General features: G+C 35.9%; 1 protein-coding gene across 2 annotated transcripts in view; it reads right to left on the reverse strand.

The window, feature by feature from the left end:
* Positions 1-21,306, reverse strand: part of LOC145664402 (cilia- and flagella-associated protein 36) — a 117,812-nt gene extending 96,506 nt beyond the window's left edge. Inside the window, exon 1 of one of the 2 annotated variants that reach the window (XM_081731078.1) lies at positions 21,047-21,306. In XM_081731078.1, the coding sequence (XP_081587204.1) occupies positions 21,047-21,230 (184 nt within the window). In that variant the 5' untranslated portion in view covers positions 21,231-21,306. The remainder of the gene's footprint in view (positions 1-21,046) is intronic. The other variant, XM_081731077.1, reaches the window with a different exon arrangement.
* Positions 21,307-23,409: the final 2,103 nt, after the last annotated feature.

Here is a 23,409-nt window from a genome sequence, read left to right on the forward strand (position 1 = left end):
TAACAATGGTCTTTTGCAGGTCAAAATATAGTTCTGGAGGTAAAATATCTCCCCATTCGGATCTCCGGGAGGGGGATGGCTTGGGAAGGACTATTGGACGATAAAGTAATAATGGGGGGAAGACACACAGAGAAAGAAAGACAAGGAAGAGCAAAAGGTTTAGGATAGGGACATGGAACGTACGTACTATGTTACAGGGAGGAAAATTAGAAAATCTTAAAGAAGAAATGAAACAAAATAATTTAGATTTGGTAGGCGTTTGTGAAGTTAGATGGGAAGGTGATAGGGTATTGAACAGCGAAGGATATAGAATGTTTTACTCAGGTAATGAAAAGGGTGGTCATAATGGCGTAGTAATAATTCTTGGAAAGCGCTTAAAGGAGAAGGTAGTGAAAGTAGAATTTATTGATGATAGAGTTATGATGTTAAGACTTAAAGGGAAAACGAAGGATCTAGTGGTGATACAGACATATGCACCGACGACTTCGCATGCAACTGAAGAAGTAGAGGAAAATTATGAGAAAATAGAAGAAATTATAGATAAGGAGAAGAAGGGTGCATGCATAATTCTAATGGGAGATTTCAATGCAGTTGTGCAAGAAAAACAGGAAGGTAGTATCGCAGGCAAATATGCTTTAGGCGAAAGAAATTAAAGGGGAGAGGGACTGGTGAATTTCTGTAGACAGAATTCACTAGTAATTGGGAACACTTGGTTCAATCAGCACAAGAGAAGAAGATATACATGGAAATCACCAATAGACGGCGGAAGATATCAAATAGACTATGTTATGATTCAGGACAGGTATCGGAATAGCTTAAAGAACGCGAAAACCCTTCCCGGGGCTGATATTTTCTCTGATCATAATCTTGTCCTGGCCGAACTAGATATTCAACTGAAAAATGTAGGCACAAGAAAAGTAGATAACAAAGTGTTGAATACTGAAAAGTTGAAAAACGAGGAAATAAGAAATCTTTTCGTTGAAAAATTTGAAGAAAAATGTTCAAACGAGGAAAGAATAGGCGCAGGTAGTAACGCACGGTGGGAACATATTAAACGTAGCGTAGGGTAATGCGCAGAAGAAGAAGTAGGTTACCGCGAACACAAAACTGCTAAGAAACCATGGGTTACACAGCAGATGTTGCAGAAAATAAGGGAGAGGAAGATGTGCAAACAGGTTGATACAGAAGAGGGCAGAAAGATGTACAGAAAGTTAAATAATGAATTACGAAGAGAAACACACAGAGCGAGGGAAGAATTTAACAAAAGAAAATGCGAGGACATAGAAGAATTTGAAAGAGTTGGGAAATATGAGGAAATGCACAAGGAGGTGAAATCTATGGAATTTCAAAGGAAACAAGGGGGTATTATGATGGCAGTAGAAAATAAGAATGGGAAGATAGTCAGCGAGAGAAATGAGGTCATACGAAGGTGGAGAGAATACGTTGAAGACTTATATGAGAATAGGGATAGACCGTGTAGCCTAAATGTTGAAATAGAAAATGAAGTATGTGAGGATGTTAAAGGATTTAGTATTCTTCGGGATGAGTTTGAAAAGGCTATATCCGAGATTAGGAATGAAAAGGCAACCGGAATAGATAACATACCAATCGAATTCATTAAAAATATAGGAGACAAGGGAAAGAAAGAATTGCTCCAACTATGCAATGAAATATATGAAACAGGAGAATGGTCAAAAGACTTTCTGAAAACGATCATGATACCGATGGCTAAGAAATCGAACCCAAAGAGATGTGAGGATTATAGAACTATTAGTCTCATATCTGATGCAGCTAAAATTCTGCTCCGAATACTGAACAGAAGGTAATATGAAACAACAAATAAAGAAGTTGAGGAGGAGCAGTTCGGGTTTAGAAGAGGCAAGGACACAAGAGATGCAATTGGATTATTAAGGGCGATCGGTGAAAGATTTATAGAAAAAGGGAAAGAGGTGTATGTTATATTTATTGATCTAGAAAAGGCTTTTGACCGCGTGAATTGGGAATTGTTGTTGGGAGTTCTAACGAAGGTAGGGTTGGAATGGAAAGATCGAAGGCTCATAAGAAACTTATACATAAACCAACAAGTAAGTGTTAGGATAGGGGAAGAACTGACGGAAGAGAGTGCAATTGGAAGGGGAATTCGACAAGGATGCTGCCTCTCGCCAACACTATTTAATGTCTATCTAGAAGAGATAGTGAAAAAGAGCCTACATGATGATGATGTCATTTCGGTAGGAGATAGAATGATTAGATGCATAAGATTTGCAGACGATATGGCGCTTCTTGCTGAATCTAAAAAGAAATCAATAAAATGTTAGAAAAAATTAGAAAGGTCTTTGAAGAATATGGGATGAAAATAAATGTTAGAAAGACAAAAGCAATGGTGATTGGAACGAAGCGGTCTGTGTCAAATATAAAAGTAGGAGGGGAGAAAATAGAACAAGCGGCAAGTGACCTGCCAATAAAGGCAGAATACCTATGATGATGATGACTATATATAATGTATATCCATATATAATGTACAAAATATATATAATGCACAAGATGATGATAATACAAAAATATTCAAAATGATTTTGCAATGTCTTTCTTGTATTAGAAAACATTACAATGAAAGTGAAGAACATGGCATGTGGAACATTCAATCTTCAACATTATGCGCGTTTATTATTGGAGTGATAAAAACGGCAACGACAATTTGCTTAAAATTTCTGTAGGCCGAACAATTTTAGCAAAGTACTGAGTAGGTGAAAGGTAACAAATGTTTGCAGTGACATATGAACAATATGAAACTGTTTGATTTCCATGTGCACATTCACAATAAAGTGGTTTTAGACCCGGATATTCTATTGTATTTGGAACAAAATCAATGGCAACAACACCTGTATGTCTTCCAACTAATGTGCCGATATAACCTCCAATTTAACGGTGTGGACATTTTCTTTCAGGAAATGGAGATTGATGCTGTTATCTTCATTTATCATTGTATCAGTTGTGTTGATTTTGAGTTTAACGTCCCTTTCAGCAGCGAGGCTATATGAGACGTGGACATACTAATTAACGTGGAATCTGAACGACATGAGTTCCGCTTCGGATCGAACCAGGGTCTCCCATGCCAAAGGCGCGTACTCTAACCACTTAGCCATGATGGGAGCTTTTGTTGATTGTTTTAGCCGAGTAGTGAACCGCCTAAGAGAACTGATAAGAACCTGTGAAAAGAATTTTTAGGTCTTTTTCGGTCAACTCCGGGGGAGTTCAGGACGTCCACAGGTGTGACTTTTGAGAGAGAGTTTGTACACCTGTCCAACCGTGCTCTTCTCCTTCTAATTCTAATGTGTTCTATGCGATGTGCTGTCGTTCATTTGTTGAACTTCCTCGTCGAGGCCATCATCAGAATCATCAGATTAATTACATACTTCCAATTAAAAAGAAGTATGTAAATGAGATGCTATCTGGCATAACAATCCAACTTGAGGAAACTACTTGTTGTCCAGTTAGTGACGTAGAATACAATACGAAGTCCAAGAATACCATGAACGGCCTCAATAAGACAGTGAATTTTTGTAACATAGCGGGAAAAGTTCGCCTTAGCAATAGTCAATAGCCTTTGCTTACCTTTCAGAATAAACATTAAAACTGCAAATCTTCTTTCTTCCAAATATTCAGTTGTATCCCGAAAGCCGCTATTCACAGAGTATTACCTTGTGCCATGGGAATCGCTAGCCCGTTTGGATCTTGAAACTCACATTTTACTATTGCTGCGTCATTTGTGTTTGCAGTATACGGCCCCAGCATATCTACAATATAATTAGTCGTAGTACAAATAGTAAATGGCATACATAGAGGCAACTGTTTTTCTTCAGGGTTCAATTTTCGTTCATACTCATTATTCAAACTCTTGTTGAAAATATCTTCCATCAAAGATTAGTACGAAATGGTCGATAATATTGTGAAGTTTCGTTGCCAAAATAGCTTTTTCAATTGCTATAAGCTCTTTTCACGAACAGGCCGCGACTCCGAACTTACAGGGTAAAATGTGTTTTTGGAAGGACGTCATGAAAGATGCACACATATTCCAAACTTGATGTTCCATTTCCAACCCTAGAATTGCAGCACTAACACTGTTCGAATTGCCAGTGCGAAGTTTACACAAAAATGTAACAGTAGTTCAATGACAGTTCGATTATCAGCGGCACTAGCGCTCACGCGCCGTTCCTGGAAGAGGTACGATTATGAGAGTTGTATTCCCACGTAGAACTATTCATAACGAGTCAGAAACTGAAACTTAACCATCTTTGACTTCTGCAGTATTCTTAGTGGCCAAAACATTTATGGTGTAACGCGGGTTACACATCTTCCATGCACATCCGATTTTGGTTTTGCTCATTTAACATCATGTTGCACCGCGAGTATCAAACCATGGTTAAAATTGATTATAAATGGGTTAGTGGATGCTTCTATGGTGGAACATAGAAGGTAGTCACTCAAACATAAATAAAAAAATATTTGAATTCTAATATTTTTGACGCGCTTATCACTAGAAATTTGAAGGCTTCGACGCTAGAACATGGTTTCTTATTTCTGGTAAGGTCTTTCAAGCAAAGTATATTCATATTTTTGTTTCGCTAGTAACTTAAGTTGATTCCGAGATATGAATAATTTTTGATTTTCGAATTTTCAACATAAATTTCGAGACTCGAAGAAATTTGAAGTTGATTTTCTAGCCAAAGTTATCTTTGGATATGAGGTACTTTTGGTACAAATATCACAGCAATCCAGTAAGGACACTTTTCACCGCCCTATCCGGCTATACCCTTTGCTTTTCTGGGTAGTGACGTACTGTAACACAATCTATGAAGTTTCGAATTCGTCATTTTTAGTATATTAACTTTCATATTTAGTTTCATTTCATTTTCATTTAGTTTAGAAACGCATGTAACATTATTTATTCTGCAAACCTTACAATTTATTTTGTTTCTCTATTTTAGAAAATATTCAAAACACAAATGCAAAGAACAAAAATATTGTCATACATTTAATGTTATGTATTCATAGTTTGGCAATAGTAAGTTTAAGCCATGTACCGGGAAAATCTCCGTCAATAACTGCTAAGAAATTGGAACTATCTGGCAATCACTGCAGTGTACCCACACTCGAGTGCATTACTACCGCAACCAAGGAGTTTCGATTGATCAGTTGCTGTTCAGAAAGAGTTGCCCAATGGGACTTACTTTCCTTCCAAGATCTTCTTGCACTACTCGCAAGTAAAATGGGACGCCCACCCTTTGTCCTCATCACCGATAGGCATTCCAAAATATGTCTTGTAGGTCTGACTAGGAGTGTTCGATAAGGCTGGGGACCTATCAAACTTCGGAAGTGAAAACTTATCGAGTTGTCATCGGTTACTGGAAACCGTTCGAGTATTTGAAATGATCGAAGTTTCGAGTATTACGAAGTTTCGGGTATTATCGAAATTTCGAGTATTATCGAAGTTTCGGGTATTATCAAAAGTAGTGATGGACAGTTCAGTTCCTTCACCTCTCCAATGATTCCTTCTTGCAGCCAAACTAGTCGAACAACTTTTATCATCTGATAAGTTTAGGGCTGTTACGATAATCGAGTAATCGATAACAATTCCATAAAACCGTTTCGCCGATAAACAATTATAATTTTATCGAATTATCGAACTTTCGAGACTCTCGAAATGTTCGAGACTCCCGAAATGTTCGAGACTCTCGAAATGCACGAGGCTCTCGAAATGTTTGAGGCACTCGAAATGTAAGAAACATTCGACAAGTTCGAGACTCTCGAACTGTTCGGGAGTTTCAAATTGTTAGAAAGAAGCAAATACAGAAATATCTGAATATGATCGCATTTGTCGAGTCCCTTGTATATTTGGAAAAGTTTGGGATTATCGGAGTATTCGGAAGAAACAATGTATTTGAGGTTATCATAGTTGTACATAATATGTACTACATATACGCAGGGTGTTCATTTTGAAAGTTATCTCCTTAGGAATGAAGTGAAAGAAAAGTTTTTCCCCACAGATCTGTACAAGACTTAAGCAGTCTGTCAGAAAAGAGAGAGAGAAAGAGAAAATATGCAAGACCCGAACGGGATTGGAATCTAGGACACCATTAGTCGTCCTGTCTGTTTATATGTGACATCCGACGATAACTTTCGAACGGATTGTCCGATTTTGATTGAACTTAACTTTAAAAGGTTTTCCATTGTTTTCGCCAGAAACTTATTAATTTGGTTGCCATACGACAAGGGGGGGAATTTTCCCGAATCCGAGTATTTGCTTTTACTTTGAGCGTAGCCGTGTGAAAGCTACGATAAGTTTCGAATGAGTTGTCCGATTTTAAAGGGGATTGGTCTAAATCAGCGTTTCCCAAAATTTTTCAACTTGCGGCACACTACGGATGTAACTTGAATTCTCGCGGCACACTCATAGATATTATTATTATTAGTAGTAGTAGTAAATAGAAAATACCATGGTAATTTTTTTCTCTGGTTACTGACCTCCTTCTCACAGAGAAGAAAGCTCGATCACTAGTTTTCCCCCATCGTAAATCATTATACTTATTTTTCATTCTAATTCAAAAATAGAAAACAATTCCAATGAAATATAGAACTCAGGCTTTTAAAAATAACTTTCTTTTTGAAGACTGTATACAGCCTTTCACTAAGGAAGATCACTAAATAACAAACGAACAAACAAATCTCTTGTACTTTTAAAACAGATGGAGGTAATTTGTGTGAGTGTTTGCTTTGTCGAAAGGGTAGAATGAGATTTAAAAATTTCAAGTTATGGACAATAAAGAAGCAATAATAGTCATAACAATGATAATAAATACTTTTTTGAACATTAAAAATGAACAGACAAGTAACACAGTGTAAAACTTATAATTTCTTAACATGGTTAATATACGTCACAATTTTTAAATATTAATAAAATTCTGTTTTGAAATACAATCTGTGTAGTAGTAATGTATGTATATACAATAATATATTACAATTACAGTATTTTTTCTATTATAGAGGTTCATAGTAATGTGAAATACAAATACACATTTTTCCTGTCTTGTAATTTGGTTGCTATATAATTAACAATTTTGTTTTCATTTTCTCGCGGCACACCAGCGGCCCATTCGCGGCACACCAATGTGCCGCGGCACACCGGTTGGGAAACGCTGGTCTAAATACATATGTCAAGTATATGTTGCTCTTGGTTACCGTACGACATTTGATTTTGTACATAAGATGTCGAGCGGCTCTGGGGCATTACCAACTTCAGATTCAATGCGTACCTAGGAGGGGAGATGCGGCCGAAGCGTGGTGCCGACAACACCACACTCATCTACGACTGAAATCAAGGAAGTTTGGAGAATTAACTCCACACTCTCTATATGCCCTCATGCCATGGTACTATGCACAAGGGAGAACTTTACATATGACAGAACAGAGACTAAAGGAAAATGAAATGAAATGAAATCTTCCAGTTTAATGACCTACTATTATGTCTGCTAGGCTAAGGGAGAAGGATGATAAAGGCAAGTGAATGATGATGGAATAAATGGTGGAATAAGAATGTGGGAGTAAATGGGAGTACGCCGAGAAAACCCACGGACACGATGTTGTCCACCAGAAACTTATTTGGTCAGGGATCGAACCAGGGAGGGACAAAAAGGATGAAGGGAAGGGGAGAAAAACATACATGCTCTGACTTACATTTCAATGACTCTGATTCAATTTCCATATCAAATTAAAACAACTTAACATTATTTCCTCAAGAGTTCTCTCAGCTGCTTAGTATTACGTTGCAAACAGACTTTCAAAATAAGACGGTATTGCAGTTATTTGCTTTGAAGTTGTTGAAAGAAATATTATCCCTCCTGTCGTGTTCTAAGTACAATACTTATCACCGTTTCTTTCTTTTCTAAGACAAAAAAGCCATTCAATGTCTTTCAAACGTATTGCGATTACACGGACTTCAGTTGTATTCAGATTTCTCTGTGGGAAACAAGGTTATATTACTAATTCAAGCTGAAACGGTGCTGGAAAGTGTGTTTAAGTTACTGTAGAGTGAAAATGTCAGCGCAAAGATCATTCGTGTGGCATTATTACAATACGTGGAATGACAAAGACAAAGTTAAGTGCATTTTGGTAACTGTAAAGCTGTCATGTCTTCAAAATCTGGACACACTTCTTGTATGATCAACCAACTAAAAACAAAGCATCCACTGAATTATTATGAATTTAAAAATGAGTCTGGATCTGAGAAACGTGAGAGAAGTGTAGGTGATCCTCAGGAAATTGAAATAGTATCTACAGATGAACAGCTAATCAAGATATCGAAACACATCCTTCCTCTTCAGCTTCAAACAGGAAAGAATTGAAGAAATTAATATACAGGGTGAGGCATAAGTCTGGATACATCTCTATAAAAGTCGAACGGGTGAGGAATCATAATGTCGTTTGGTACGGTGTATCTATGGGTGGATCCGCAACTTATAGAAGCTATGGCGACAGCATCGGTTATCTTGAAATCCGCATCTTGGATTTAGGTTATATTTTTCAAATGGGAAGTGGGTCATGTCGCATATCATTTTATACTGCCCTTCTCTGAGGAATACACCTGTACAATCCGCTCTGTGATATCTTTATTTGTGTGGGAGTTATGACCTGTTAAAATTTTAAACTGCAAGTAGGTGAAAATTCTTTTTATCGTTGCAGGTGATCTACAATGCCACTTACACAAGAGGAACGCATTGTAATTGTGTTAATGAGTGGTAGACGAAGTACCAGAGTGATTGCTGCTGACTTCAATGCCATGCATCCTGAAAGAAATGACTTTTTACCAGTGGCGGCTCGTGCTTTGAATTTTAGGTGGTGCTCAATAGATGACCTCTCCTTTTTCATTATTATTATTATTATTATTATTATTATTATTATTATTATTATTATTATTATTATTATTATTATTATTATTATAAATAATAAGTTTAATAATAATAATAATAATAATAATAATAATAACAGTGGCTATTTACGATTTTGTTTCGGGGGCTTTGCTAACTCTCGAAGGGGAGCTTTGCCTGAAAATGTGAAAATTCTGCAAGATATTTCATATACTTTACTATAGTAAGTAAGATTTCGGGGGGCTTAAACGCAGAAGCCCCCTTAAATACGCCACTGATAGTATAAATAATAATAGCGATTTCTTCATGGCATGATTCAAGCAAGCAATGGAGAAGCTCATTTTGTATGATTTTTGACGTACTCTTGAAAATTATTGAGCTTTTTAAATGACTATTGAGAGCGCTGTAAAGTTCTGCACTGAAATTAATTAATCTACGAAAAACGCCTCGATTTGAAGAAGAGTCTGTTTTTCATCATGTCCTCTTAAAGCTAATTCGAAGGTGCCACGAAACCAAATGCAATTGATGATTATATTGAGGACGTACCTGTTTTGCGTCACTTTTTGAATGAGGGCGCTGTGGCTCAGTGGTAGAGCGTTCACCTCCGGTGCTTGGGGTCCCTGGTTCGATCTCAGCTCACGCCGTGTGGATTTTGTGGTAGACAAACACCGTACTCGTGAGTTTTCTCGGGGTTTTCCCGTTTCCTCCCACTTTCTTCATTCCACCATTTCACTCATCTCTCATCATCACCGTCTTCTTTAGCCTAGCCGGCATAAGCGTGGGACGTAAAACTTAAAAGATTTCATTTCATATCATTTTCACTTTAGTTGAGCAGCATATTCACATTTCCCAATACAGTGAGATCAGAACGTGTCTTATTACCTGACGATTTTTTTTTTATCGTGCAGATGCTGGACATCCGCACCTTTTTTTTACTCCATGCATCTTCCTCCGCCCCAAACAACAAACAGGGAAAACAAAACAAAGCATTTTCAATTTCACATTCACATAAACACTTATGCTGTTCGCACAAGTTGAGATTAAACTTCCTTGTAAATGTTCGTTTCTGACTTCTAATTACTTGCGTTATATTGAGAGTCAGAATTGGTCTTCCGATGTCTTTCACAAATAGATTTGCTTCTGAAGTTCTTTTCGAAAACGGGTAATTCAACAGAGACGTTACAGAATTCATTGCTACTACATTGCTAATTCACGTATATCAGGGACAGACACGTAATTATGCAATTACAGCAAAAATATTCCAATGAAGAACAAAGACCGGCACACACACACACACACACACACACACACACACACACAAACATACAACACTACAAAGTCCGCTACCCGCTTTAAAATCTCACCGCTTCCCCAATTAACGCCCTTTCTCTAAAAACTGTTCTCCAATTTTCTCATTCACTCATGCACACATGAAAAGGAAAACATTGTATCTATGCTACCAAATTTCTACTTATTCAGATACGAGTGTATTAAATATCGATACCCTCTATTTGTCTTCACTCTTCACGGTGTCACCTTTACTGTCTTCATGGCTGCCTTGACCTTACTTGGTTGACAGAATCAATAGTTATGATCACTTGGCAATCTCGCATTTAGGCAAGTCGCACGGTTTTTTTCCCTCTGTACCGACTTGGTTACGGTACGCAACATTGTCATAAAGGAACAGACTATTCCCATTCAGGCGAGAACCGTGTCAACCAATACTGCAGGGGGAGGGACGGTGGTGAAGTTCCAGGTCCAAAGCGTTATGTGTTGGAAAGGCTGTTTTTGTTTGGTAGATTTGTTTGCAAAAGATGTGCAAGCATATGGATCCTTATGAGGTAGTGCATGGTATGATAACTCCCCTCTTACTGCGCAACCCCCGCAATGGCCCAGAAGCTGTTAAAGCTGGGGAGTTTGGCAAATTCTCAAGCAGAAAGCATCTAGCCAGCCCCGTTTCAAACGCACTTGTTTAAAAAAAATGATGTTGACAATAGAATGAAAAGTGATTTAGCACAAATTAAAAATGAAAATATTGGAAGGAGGTTTGTACAAACATGCAAACATTAAGAGAAACCGTCACTGCATTTTACATATGATAATTTCCAAGTTATTGGACAAATTTCGTGCAACAGGTTCTGTCGCGGACAAGTCACGCAGTGGACGTCCAAAAACAGCCACCGACGAGGAATCTGCAACAGCAATTGTGTCATCTGTTGTGAAAAGTCCACATCACAGTACGCTCAGGTAGCAATATCCGGTGTTAGTTAACGTTCAATCCTGGGTGTGTTGCACACACACGAATGGCAACCGTACAATTTACAGTTGCAACATCATCTCTCGGAGGATGACCCTGATGTTACAGTTTGCAGAATGGGCTCTGAATCACTGCGACAGTAATCCAAACTTCATACGATAAGTGTTGTTCAGTGACGAAGCTAACTTATATGTGCAAGGTGAGGTAAACAAACAGAATCACCGTTACTGGTCAGATGTAACACCCTCGTAGGTGGATCCCTGTAAACTTGCTGGTGGTGGAAAAGTGACGATTTGGTGTGGGATTTGGGATACAAAAATTGTGGGTCCAGTGGTTATTGATGGAACCTTGAACTGGGAGAGGTATCTTAACATGCTTCGTGATTATGTGTTTCCAACGTTATTGAATCCGCAGGGTAGTTTCTCAACTTTCTTCCAACAGGACAGTGCACGACCCCACTATGCTACTTAGGTCAGACAGTTTATAGATGAATAGTTTCCAGGCCACTGGATAGGTAGGAGGGGTACTATGGAGTGGCCACCACGGTCTCTTGACTTTTATCTGTGGGGTTATTTGAAATCATTTGTGTGTGAGGTAAAAATCAACAACGTAGCCCATCTCTGCCGGCGTACTGAGAAGATATGTGCCTTTGTTGACCTATAGGCCCTGCGACGCGTGCAGTAGGACTGCCAAAAAAGACTCCGATTGTGCATGCAGCTATTCATTGAATCAAAACGGGGCACTTCCAGAATCTGCCGTAGAACTGACAATTCAGTTCGTGATGAATAGCAATATTATCGGGTACAGTTTTATCATGATAATTTCAAAGTTTGTTTTTCATTGTTTTCAGGAATTGCATAACGTAGACAGATCCTTAACACACCTTTTGATGCACTGAAACATCAGCAGAGTTGCAATTCAGAATGTTAATTTATGAAAAACACGTTTTCCCTAGTAACCCTTTACAGAGGCCTCATCCGATTAGTTATCGGTGGAAATCTTTTTTCCATTCCATAGTTTCCAAGATACTCCAACTATACAAACTGAAAATTGACGACAGAACATCTATACGTATGAGTTATGAGTCAATTTACGTGTATTGTAAAAAAAAAAAAAAAAAAAAAGATTTACATATTCGGTTACATCTATGAACACTGTGTGATTCCTAGTGTACTTCAACCGTTGCTTCCTAGTTTAAAAATATATGCATGAACAAGGTTTCATTTTGGTATAACCATTATTTGTGTACGCTTCCGGTTCAAAAGTTCTACTATCCCAAACTCCGGGTTGCATTCTATATTTGACACCCTGTATAATAGTCCTATATAAAGGATATTCATATCAATCGATTCAGGACAGAGGAAGAAATCGATTGACATCTATTTTGGCCACTTCCGAAAAGACACTCACGATTTAGAGTCACAACTTATTTTTAAGGGCTATGGATTTTCTATAGATCATGCATATGCAATATCCATATCAATTGATTCAGAATGACTAAAGAAATCGATTGACACCAATCTCGATCACTTTCGGAAACTCACTTCCAGTTTAGAGTCGCAATTTACTCTCCAGGGTCCGAGCATTAGTCCTGTATAAAGGACACTCGATTCAGGACAAAGGAAGAAAACAATTGACTCCTATTTTGTCCACTTCCGGAGTCACTCACGATTTAAAGTTACAATTTACTTTTCAGGACTCCGGATTTTCTATAGACTGTTTTTACGCATACGCACATCAATTGATTCAGAGTGATTAAAGAAGTTGATTGGCAACAATTTCGGAAGGTCACTTCCGGTTTGAGTCACAATTTACCTTCCGTGGAGTAGTCACTTCCAGTGATCCAGTATATACAATATGCACATCAGTCATATGAGAGTGACGAAACATGACGATTGAAACCATCTTGACCATTCCTGTAACGACACTTCCGGTTTAGAATCAGAATTTACATGCTGGTGCTTAGACATTTCTAGTGACTCTGCCTACAATATGCTCAACAATCTATTCAGGGTAATAAAGCTAACCGAGTGACAACAAACTTGACCATTTCCGGAAAGTCAATTTTACTACCTGGTTACTTGAATTGTCTGGTGACCCTGCATATAGAATACACATAGTCATTTCAGAGTGGCGAAAGAGGACGATTGACACCTTCTTAGACACTCCCGTCAAGTTTCTTTCGGTTTAGTCACAATTTACTTTCCCGTAGCTAGATATTTCTAGTGACTAATTATATATAATAGGTAAATCAGTTGATTCAGGGTGACGAAAGAAATAGATTGATACTAATTTTACACCTTTTACTAATAATCATTTTTGATCTACAGTCATTATTTACTTTCCGGATCCTGGACATTTCCAGCAGTCTTCATAGAAATTATGCACATCAATCGATCCAGGACAATGAAAGAAAGAAATTGACGTCAAAAATAATTAAAATGTTGAATAGTTATTTCCGACAGAATTTTTCAAACCGAAATTTAAACTAGCTTATTTATACCACTGTTTCTCAAATTGTGGTCCGTGGGTCATAAGTAGTCCTTGAGGTCTACTCTTGTGCTCCTCTTAGATTAAACATTAGTCCAAAAAAGACAGAAGAAATAAAATTCAAATAAAGTGCATATCACACACCATAATTAAGAATCTCAAACAAGTGTAGATTAAACGTATAATCGGTTACATAATTTAATAAGGAAAATACTATTAAAGCTTATGTAGATGTATTACAATAAAATATTCATGATAGTCTTCAATTATTAAAAAATGAAACTAAGATTTTTCTTCTATTAATAACAGTATAAAATTAAGGAACTTTAATTAGTACTATGTTTAATTGGCATATGGTAAAAAGCTGAAGAAAGAGATGGGTTTTTATTGCAAAGGGGACAGAACTAGGTCGATTCGTGGAATATTTTAAGTAACAAAAGTGGTTTCTACTTGGCATTTGATAAATGCTATTCTACATGATTACATGTGTTTTACAATTACGCAAGTTCTACAATTAATTAATAATACAAATTCTAAGCTACTGCAAGAGATTGATATTAAATACTGAACTATTCTAAATTGAAGTAAATCACATATAATTGATTCATTCAAAATATATTCTTACAAATATGTCACTCTGCAAATTGCTGTTAGGGCTTACATAAACATAAATATAAATACTGAAAACTACCTGATGCATGTTCAAGTAAATATACACAAAATACTATAACGATTTTTCGTAAAATTATTATTATTATTATTATTATTATTATTATTATTATTATTATTATTATTAATAATAATAATAATAATAATAATAATAATAAATTGCTTAAATCATATAACAAATATCAATGTAGAGTGATTCAGTCAAAAGTACAAAATACTTCTTAATCAGTAGCGTAGCCAGGATGTGTGTTTGGGGGGGGCCCAAGTGCTGTTATAGGTACATATAGAAAAATTACAAACAAAAAAATATATAAACATAAAAATATATAAAAAATTACAAACATCACAGTACCAAAGTACATCGTTGGACCCCTTTGGGGGGGGGGGCCGGCCCCTCTGGGCCCCCCCCTTCCCTACGCCACTGTTCTTAATTAAAATTAAATATATATTCACGCTTCAAGAACTAATAAAAGTGTAGGATAATATTCATAATACTGCCATTATTAATAAATTGGAATATAACTATCATTTGAAACTTATATATTCTTGTATTAAGATTATTGTAAAAAAAAATCAAGGTAAGTAGCCAGTTAGTTCATGTAACCAGCGGTAGCCATCAAGGGCGCCGATCCTGGGGGGCCGAGGGGGCCCGAGCCCCCAAAAGCTCATGTGGGCCCCCTCATTGTACTTGTAAATTTACAATATTTGGCATAATTTGAATACAATTTGTCTTAAAATCCTTATATATGCTTTCTGCATCTGAATGGGCCCCCCAAATATACAGAGAAAACGGCGCCGTTGGTAGCAATATTAGTTATGACCCAAAGCGATTAGTTTTGCTTGGACCTTTTTTCTGTATAGAGGTACATTTTCCTGCTCAAAAGAAAATTGATAGTATTCAATGAGGCACTCAGCATACAACATAATAAAAATGCCACAATCATATCCATTTGTCTGTCTAGAGATGCCTCGAACATGAGAATTTATTGAATTTTCGAACATGTTAATTGATTTGTTCAACTTTTCAGCAATAAACTGAAGATAGTTTCTCATTACAGATGAATAATTTCTAACAAGGACAGCATAAGAACCGTAATATGATATGTATCATTCTCTTCCTATTGTCTTTAACCACTGAAGTGCAGCGATTTCTGTTCTCATTCATGGAGAAAACACGAAACGACGTGAAAGAGGATGACGATGCAGTGTGAAATTTTCCCACACTCTTTCTTAATTTCTTGGTACATGAGGGTCAATTATCATATCGATCACTGGTCCACTTTCAGCGAATATACTCTGTCATTTGTGTTTTCTCGATAAAAATGAATGAATGACGCCATCATGATATGTAATTGTAAACATCTTGTATTGTAAATCAAATAATCGTCGCTCGTGGACAGATAAATTAATAGTTTATTTTCCTAATCGGTTTGTTTGTGACACTGAGGACAGGAAGTGGTTTTCTTGTTAGAGTTTCTTCATCTTGCTCACTTTCGTCTGTATCACTTGCTATATACTGATCTCTTGGAATTCGTCTCCGCCTTCTTGGAATACGTTTCTAAAATAGCCGGTCAAGGCTTAACATACCTTTCCCAAAACCTGCTTGAACTCGTACAGTATCCTAAAGAAAAACGCTTCAATGAGATGGCCGTCATCAAATTTGATGCTTACAAAAGTTCGGCGTCTGTACACATAATCTGCAACGTACTGTAGCTGTGATCATCCAGATGTTTCAAAGGCTTATTGGGGAAATATTTTTCTTCAAATTACGGCATATACTTTTATATTTATTTGTAGATGCTTTATTTATTTTTCACTTTCCGTTTGAATGATTGACATTATCGTATTTGCACACATTATCATGTAAGCGTTGAGTAATTTTGGAGTAGATTCTTGCATTATTCGTGTATATCGTTGTATAAGGAGCAATATATTTTTCGATAATACGATGCAATGTTTCCATTTTTCTGGTTTTCATTCTAATAATAAACGCTCTCCCTTTTTGCTTAGGATTGTTACTTCGCTACAATCCACCGAAAAAGTAGAATTTTCTTTTCTGTGCTTTGGAAAGCCTTCCTCGGTTTCCTCCCCTGTTTCTCTTTCGTGTGTAACTAATAGTTTTATCGATTTCCACAATTTTGCCACAACCACCTATTGAACGAAAAAAGTTCTTTACTATTAAAAATGCAAGCAGTTGCAACATCATGGCAAAAATTCAGCCAATCACAAATAGTCCGAGATGAAAGTCTAGTGTACTTTCAAATTAATGAACTTCTCGATTTCACTACGAAACAAAATGTAAGATTCAAAAACTGAATAAATGTAATATGACCTCGTTCAAATATTGTATTTTGAATAGGATTTAATTTCCTTTTGCATTCTTTGCATTAATATCAAAAACCCAACGGATTTCCTTGGCTCAAACTTTTTTGTTACATGTATTTTTTCATCCTTCGAGCAATTTCGTAATAACGTTTTTCCTCGTTTCGTATAACTGATTTCTTCACATACTGTTTTCGTTTCAATCTCATTAGAAATTTTCTGCTCAAAATTCATAAGGTGTAATCCTTCAAACACTGATTGCCAACGTCAGGATTTGGTCTCATTAGTCAGAAACCTTAACCTTGATAAAGCCATGAGTAAAGGAAACGCAACACTATATTCGGAGATTGGTTTCAACGATCCTATACTACTAGTGTCTCAAGAAAAAATGAAACACTATACAAAGATAATAATAATAATAATAATAATAATAATAATAATAATAATAATAATAATAATAATAATAATAATAATAACGCAACTCATTGTTGAAACACTTATAAGCTCCTCTCTTTTCTAGTTTTCTCTTTAGCAGCATATAATGTTATTGTTGCACAAACAACTTGCAAATGCTGGGCAGTGTTGCAAACAGTTAACACATTTTCCCACCAGAACAAGGACTGAACACCAGGAGAATCCCACTAAAATTATTTAAAAGTTACTAAAAATTCTATAACACATAGAAATAAAAAACAAATAATAGTAAATTCATAGACATTGATTTGCTGAGATTTCAATTACAGTGTAAATATCTCGAAATCTCTGTTGGAGTGATGCAAACTACAAAAGCCAAATAGTCTATTATGCTGGAGGCAGGGACGTACGCAGGGGGTGGGTCCTGGGGCTCTAGACTCTCCGTAATTCCGAGTTTTGTAAATTTAGCCTTATTTTAGGGGCAATTTTAGGAATTTTAATATAAAATACCCTGATATTGAGTTTGTATCCCCCGAAATAAATTCCTGCGTACGCTACTGGCTGGAGGTACCGGAGATGTTGCAGGAGATGCCAAAATTGAATACAGTGATAAACACATTTTACTAAAATCAGATTTTGGATGCATCCTTTTAATATTTGATAGTCACTATTATTAATACCATTCCATTCGCATTGTCTGTAAATGCCTTTATCTTGTTTAAATCTATTGCAGATTTTCATCAAGGATTTCTTTTACAGCTGCCACAAACGAGAAATGACTTTCCTGAAGTAACCAACATTGATGTCAATCGATTTCTTTCGTCACCCTGAATCGATTGATGTTTATATTGTACCTGGTTGATACGTGATCAATAGAAATTCACAGTCTTCGGAAAGTAAATATTGTGACCTTAAACTGGAAGTGACCTTCCGGAAATGATCAAGATTACCCAAACCTTTTCGTTTCGTCAGCCTGAATCGATAAATGACCTTATTGTATATGCATGGTCACTAGAAATGCCCAGGCCCCGGAAAGCAAATAATGACTCTAAACCGGAAGTGACTGCAAAAATAGAAAATGATGGTGTCATCTATTTCTTTCGTTACCCAGAATATACTGTTGAATGCATTGTATATATTTGGTTACTAGAAATATCAGGCTACGGAAAGTAAATTATGACTTTAAACCGGAAGTGACTGCAGGGAAATGATCAAGATGGATGTCAATGGACTCCTTTCGTTGTCCTTAACCGATTGAAGTTTATTTGTACAGGTATCTACATTGTCAATAGAAATGTCATGGACACGTATAGTAAATTGCGACTCTTCTAACCGGAAGTGACTTTCCAAAAATTGTCACCTTTGTTATCACTCTATTCTCTTTGTAACACTGAATAGACGGATGAGCATATTGTATATACAGAGTCACAAGAAATTTCCAAACCCCGAAAAACAAGTTATGACTAAATTGAAAGGGGTCAAGATGGTTTCAATCCATTTCCTTTGTCACCTTGAATATACTGTTGAACATATTGTATAACAATTTTAAATCTATTTTGAGTTACGATAGTATTCTTTTAGGAGTCCAAAATATACTATATGAACACATTAGACCTTATTACCAAGTATAGGGTTGGTATTATATCCACAACTCAAGTGTTGAAATGTATTGATACATTGAAATGTAGATGCATATTCTACGTTAAAAGCTAAACCTTATATTATGATCTAGAACTGGTATATGCATTCTTAATTAGAGGAATGAAATTTATAATTTAGCATCCATGTTTATGTCCTTTAGGTTGAGAAATACGTGTGAATAAAGTGAATGGTTATGGAAGAATTTGTGTAATGAAAATGTAGGAGGAATGATTATCACTCAGCCATTGCGCCTCCTATGAGCACTGAGAGAGAATTGTATAGTGCCTACCAAACCTACATGTTTCATATCCATAACATTTGAATGAATAGATGAATGTTATTAAAGCTTTTGAAAGAATAATAGAGTATTGAGTTCTCCCTATTCTGAAGTAAATATATTTATAATACAAAATGATCCCAGTTTGTGAGTAACATTAAACCCTAATACTCTGGTTAATAATCGCTGCTCCGCTAGGTTCACTGCCTGTTTACTTTTATTTGAAAATGGATAACAATAATGGTGAATATGGGCATGCTTTGCTGCTTGTTATTAAGACAAGGGCCATATTAAATATAAATAAAGTTATAATCCCTATATACAAAAGAAGAGGTCCTGGATAAATGAGTGAGTTACTGACTGACTGATTGACACTCAGGTCAAACTGCTTAAGCTAGAAATTTTAAGTTTTGATAGCGGGTAGGATTTGTGACATAACGCACCACAAAGCAAGAATTTTTGGAAATTCGTTAAGTAAGGAGGGAAATAGGGGTAACAATTATTATAGTAAAAGGTCCATATCTTTGAATCTTTAAAGTGTAGAGACATGACATTTGGTATATTGACTTCCCACTTTAAAATAACTAGGCATGTGTTTATATGTATTGTAAATATTTCCCCTATATTTCAGCCTTTTTTATATTTTCTCAAGAAGGCGCGGAAAAAAGTGGAAGAAAAAATGATGAGAGTTTAATTGTTGTAATAAGATGAACATACGTTGAAATTTGTCAAGGCTAGAGACATGGTAATTGGTATTTATTCTCTTAATTTATAAGAATTAAAGACTTGTTTCAACGCCTTTTCTTAAAGTTTCCATAAAGGTAAAAAGGTAGGAAGAAAAAAAGGATAGGACTGCATGGCCATATCTCTAAATCCCTTAAGAGTAAAGACAGGTTATGTATATGAAACTTGGCATATTAACTCCTTATTTAAAACATGTGGGCATATGCTACAATGTTATTAGAAATTCCGCTTTTAATGAGAAAAGGGGCAATTTCTAAGTTTTTTTTCAATAAATAAAAATGACTTCCAGGTTATCAGTCACATCATCAGAAGAAAATGAATGAACCATTTGAAATGTTTTTTTTTTTTTTTTTTTTTTTTTAACACAGTCAGCACTTGGACCAAATGGGTTTTTATCATTTCACTTTGATTCAAATGAATATTGTAATGGGGAAATGGGTTTAAATGTTTCGTATTCTTAAACATATTCTTGTCGTGCGAAGAACGGAAGCAAAGGCTGGAATATGAGGAGCTAGACCGTTGAAAGAGCAAATATGGCTGTTTAGGGGGCAAATCCCCAACTAGCTAAGGGCTAGTTACTTACATAAAACCGACAAGTACTTTATTCCTTCTCAGGCACAATATAATTTAGTAACCAACCAAGATGAATACAGTATATAAACTACAGAAGTTGTAATCGTTTACCATTAACACAATGAAGTATTTAACAAGCTTTACGGCCAACCCACATGAAGCATATTACCATTAACAAGCCATCACTAAATTTAGATTTCAGCTTAATATTTTTTAACAGCAAGTTAATTGCCAAACAAAAAAGTACAAATATAGACAATTAGAACTTTTAATTAATCACGATCTTAACCTATAGCATACAGCGAGCCGAAGGCTTAGGAACAACAAGTAATAATAATAATAATAATAATAATAATAATAATAATAATAATAATAATAATAATAATAATAATAATAATAATAATAAATGATGATGATGATGAGCCGATTCGTTCTATAATACTGACATAAGAACAGTGGATGTTCTTTTTTTTTCTTTTTTTAACAAAATGTACTAATACTGTTAATAACGAAACGAATGAAGAAACGTTATATTCAAATGAAATCACGCCAATTAAAGATCCAAGTTTATTCTTCTCTAACATTCGTATTCATTAAATTTATTGAACTAATGGAAATTACCTTGACGTAAAAAAATCAATACAAAGTTTAAGTTTCCAAATTACACACAATAAGAGGAGAAAAGCGAAAGAATATTATATTCATACATTTACATTTAGTGGTCATTTTACTTACTTAGCGATTTCTGCTCGATGAATGTCAAAATGGGCACATTCCACACGGGTCCTCTAAGGAATCCAACCAGAGAATCGAACACCCATGAATTTTCGTCACCACTCATTCTGACAGCAATTCCTTCACCACTGAAATGTCGTGATAAGTGTACGCCACGAACAAACCAAGGACTGCATAAGCACATACATTTTTACGTTGCTATGGAAACGATGCCGGTCTAACCACAACATTGACCTAGCAATGTCGGAAGCCAGTCAAATTATGGGGCAGTAGACTTTACAGGGTTGCCATTTCCTTTCTGAAAATGTAATTACTATTTACCCAATAGTGTTCATATTCCATGATCTCCAACTACTCCCCCACCCCGTTTAAGAAACTAATAACAGGTTGTATATTTACGTCATGGTTCTGATCACAAATTCCTCAGGTACGGAATTGATTAAAACTTGTATACATGGAGACATGGTGACTTAGTGGTAGAGCTCTGATTTATGAGATACGGGGTCCTTGGTTTGATCCTAGACCAGTTTGTAATGGTCAACATTATGTCTATTGTTTTCCTCGGCTCGGGATTTTCTCAATATAAATAAGGGAATACTACTAATGCTTTACGTATTTTTAGATCTATTTTAATCATCCTACATCTTGAAATTAAAGTTGCTAGGAATGAAAGGTGGATTATCCTCCCGCTGCCAACTTAAAAATATGTTCCATGACAGTTTTCGTATATAGTTCGATTATATGAATTGTGACGTTTATTTTTATTAAGTTTTATAATCGTTTCCTCTAGATGGAGTGAAAATCAGTATGGAACAAAGGAATTCTTTAAACTCCCCTCTGTATTTTCTTCCTTTCTTTCCTTCTTTTTAAAATGTCCCAGGATAACTTTCGTAAAACAAAAAAAAAAAAAAAAAAAACAATTTACTTTGAGGTTTTTCCACAATCCCCAGTGCTTAGTATTAAAATGAGACAAGAATGTGCGGTGAAATTCAACCTCTAATGTAGGGTGCAGTGTTTCTTACTTATATGTTTTTGGTGGGACATTGCCCCCGCCCCGGAGCTCTGAGAGTGCCACGCCAGAGGAGACCAAAATAATACGTCTATAATATAATAATAAATAGAATAGTACCCTGTGAAAATAGTACCCTGTGCCCCTCCGAATACTAAGTGTGTCCCCTAGAATATTTTTTCTGAAAGAAACACTAGTGGGATGGATTGTCTCTTCCCCAATTTAAAACATCTTTCACGATAACTTTCAGTTAAAGAAAACGAAATAGATTTTGAAGCAATATACGAGACTATATATAACGCATTATTTACACGCCTTTTCATTCATTCCCACTATTTGGCTTTAAAATCTACCGAGAATGAGAGAGTAAAATAATCTCTTCACTAGTTCAGAAAACATGTTGCACAATATCGTTCGTAAACATTAAATTGCTTTGAATTAAAGTAAGTCAAAAGAAGACTTGACTTCACCCCCTCCATATAATTTAAAGAAAACATTCCACTATAAATTTTGTAAAAGAAATTAATCGATATTGGTGAAGTGTTACACATCTGAGAATTCTTCATCGTCTCTACTGCTTAAATTTGAATCGAGTTCTTAATAAGAGAGTTCGAGATTAGAAACTTATTCTATAGTTTGGAGCAGTGGCGTATTTAAGGGAGCCTCCGGGATTAATGCTCCGAAATATTATTTATTATTTTAAAAATAAATGAAATATCTTGAGGAATTTTCACATTTCCAGGAATAAAGTTAAAAAAGCCCCCACGGAACAAAATCGAAAGTACGCCACTGGTTTGGAGTAAAAATTAATGAGAGGGAAGAGGGAGGCTAGCACAGTTCTACAACATACAGCGGTACTAGCGTATACAGAATTTTGGTAGGTAAATTGTTCCAATGCTTTAACTGCTTTTTCGTTCTTCATTTGATTACACTGGCCAACAGTGAAAATGCATCGGAGATAAAAGAACCAATTCTTCCTAATTTTAGGGTGTTGATAACGAATTTGAAATTAGTTTTTGAAGATTGGTTCGATTTTTAAAGAAATACGTTATCACCGGATGTGCTCCGGTGGGAAAATTAAGTGTTCGTGGCAACAGGAGCTGTCTGCTTATTTCAATAAACTTCCATTGTTTGACGTTAGTTTCATTGCTATCCTCAGGAACATATGCAAGGGATGGGCCCTGCGGGTCTTGACATTCCTACTTTTTTTGTAAATTTAGTCTAATTTCAGGTGCAATTTTACAAATTTTATTATAATTTAGCCTCAAATTGTGTTTGGATCCCCCGAAAAGCTTAGGATCCCTCCCGAAATAAATTCCAGCGTGTGTCTCTGGTTATCCTTATTGCTTGCACC

The sequence above is a fragment of the Thermobia domestica genome, chromosome 11 (assembly GCF_964235325.1).
Source record: "Thermobia domestica chromosome 11, izTheDome1.hap1.1, whole genome shotgun sequence".
Taxonomy (NCBI): Eukaryota; Metazoa; Arthropoda; class Insecta; order Zygentoma; family Lepismatidae; genus Thermobia; species Thermobia domestica.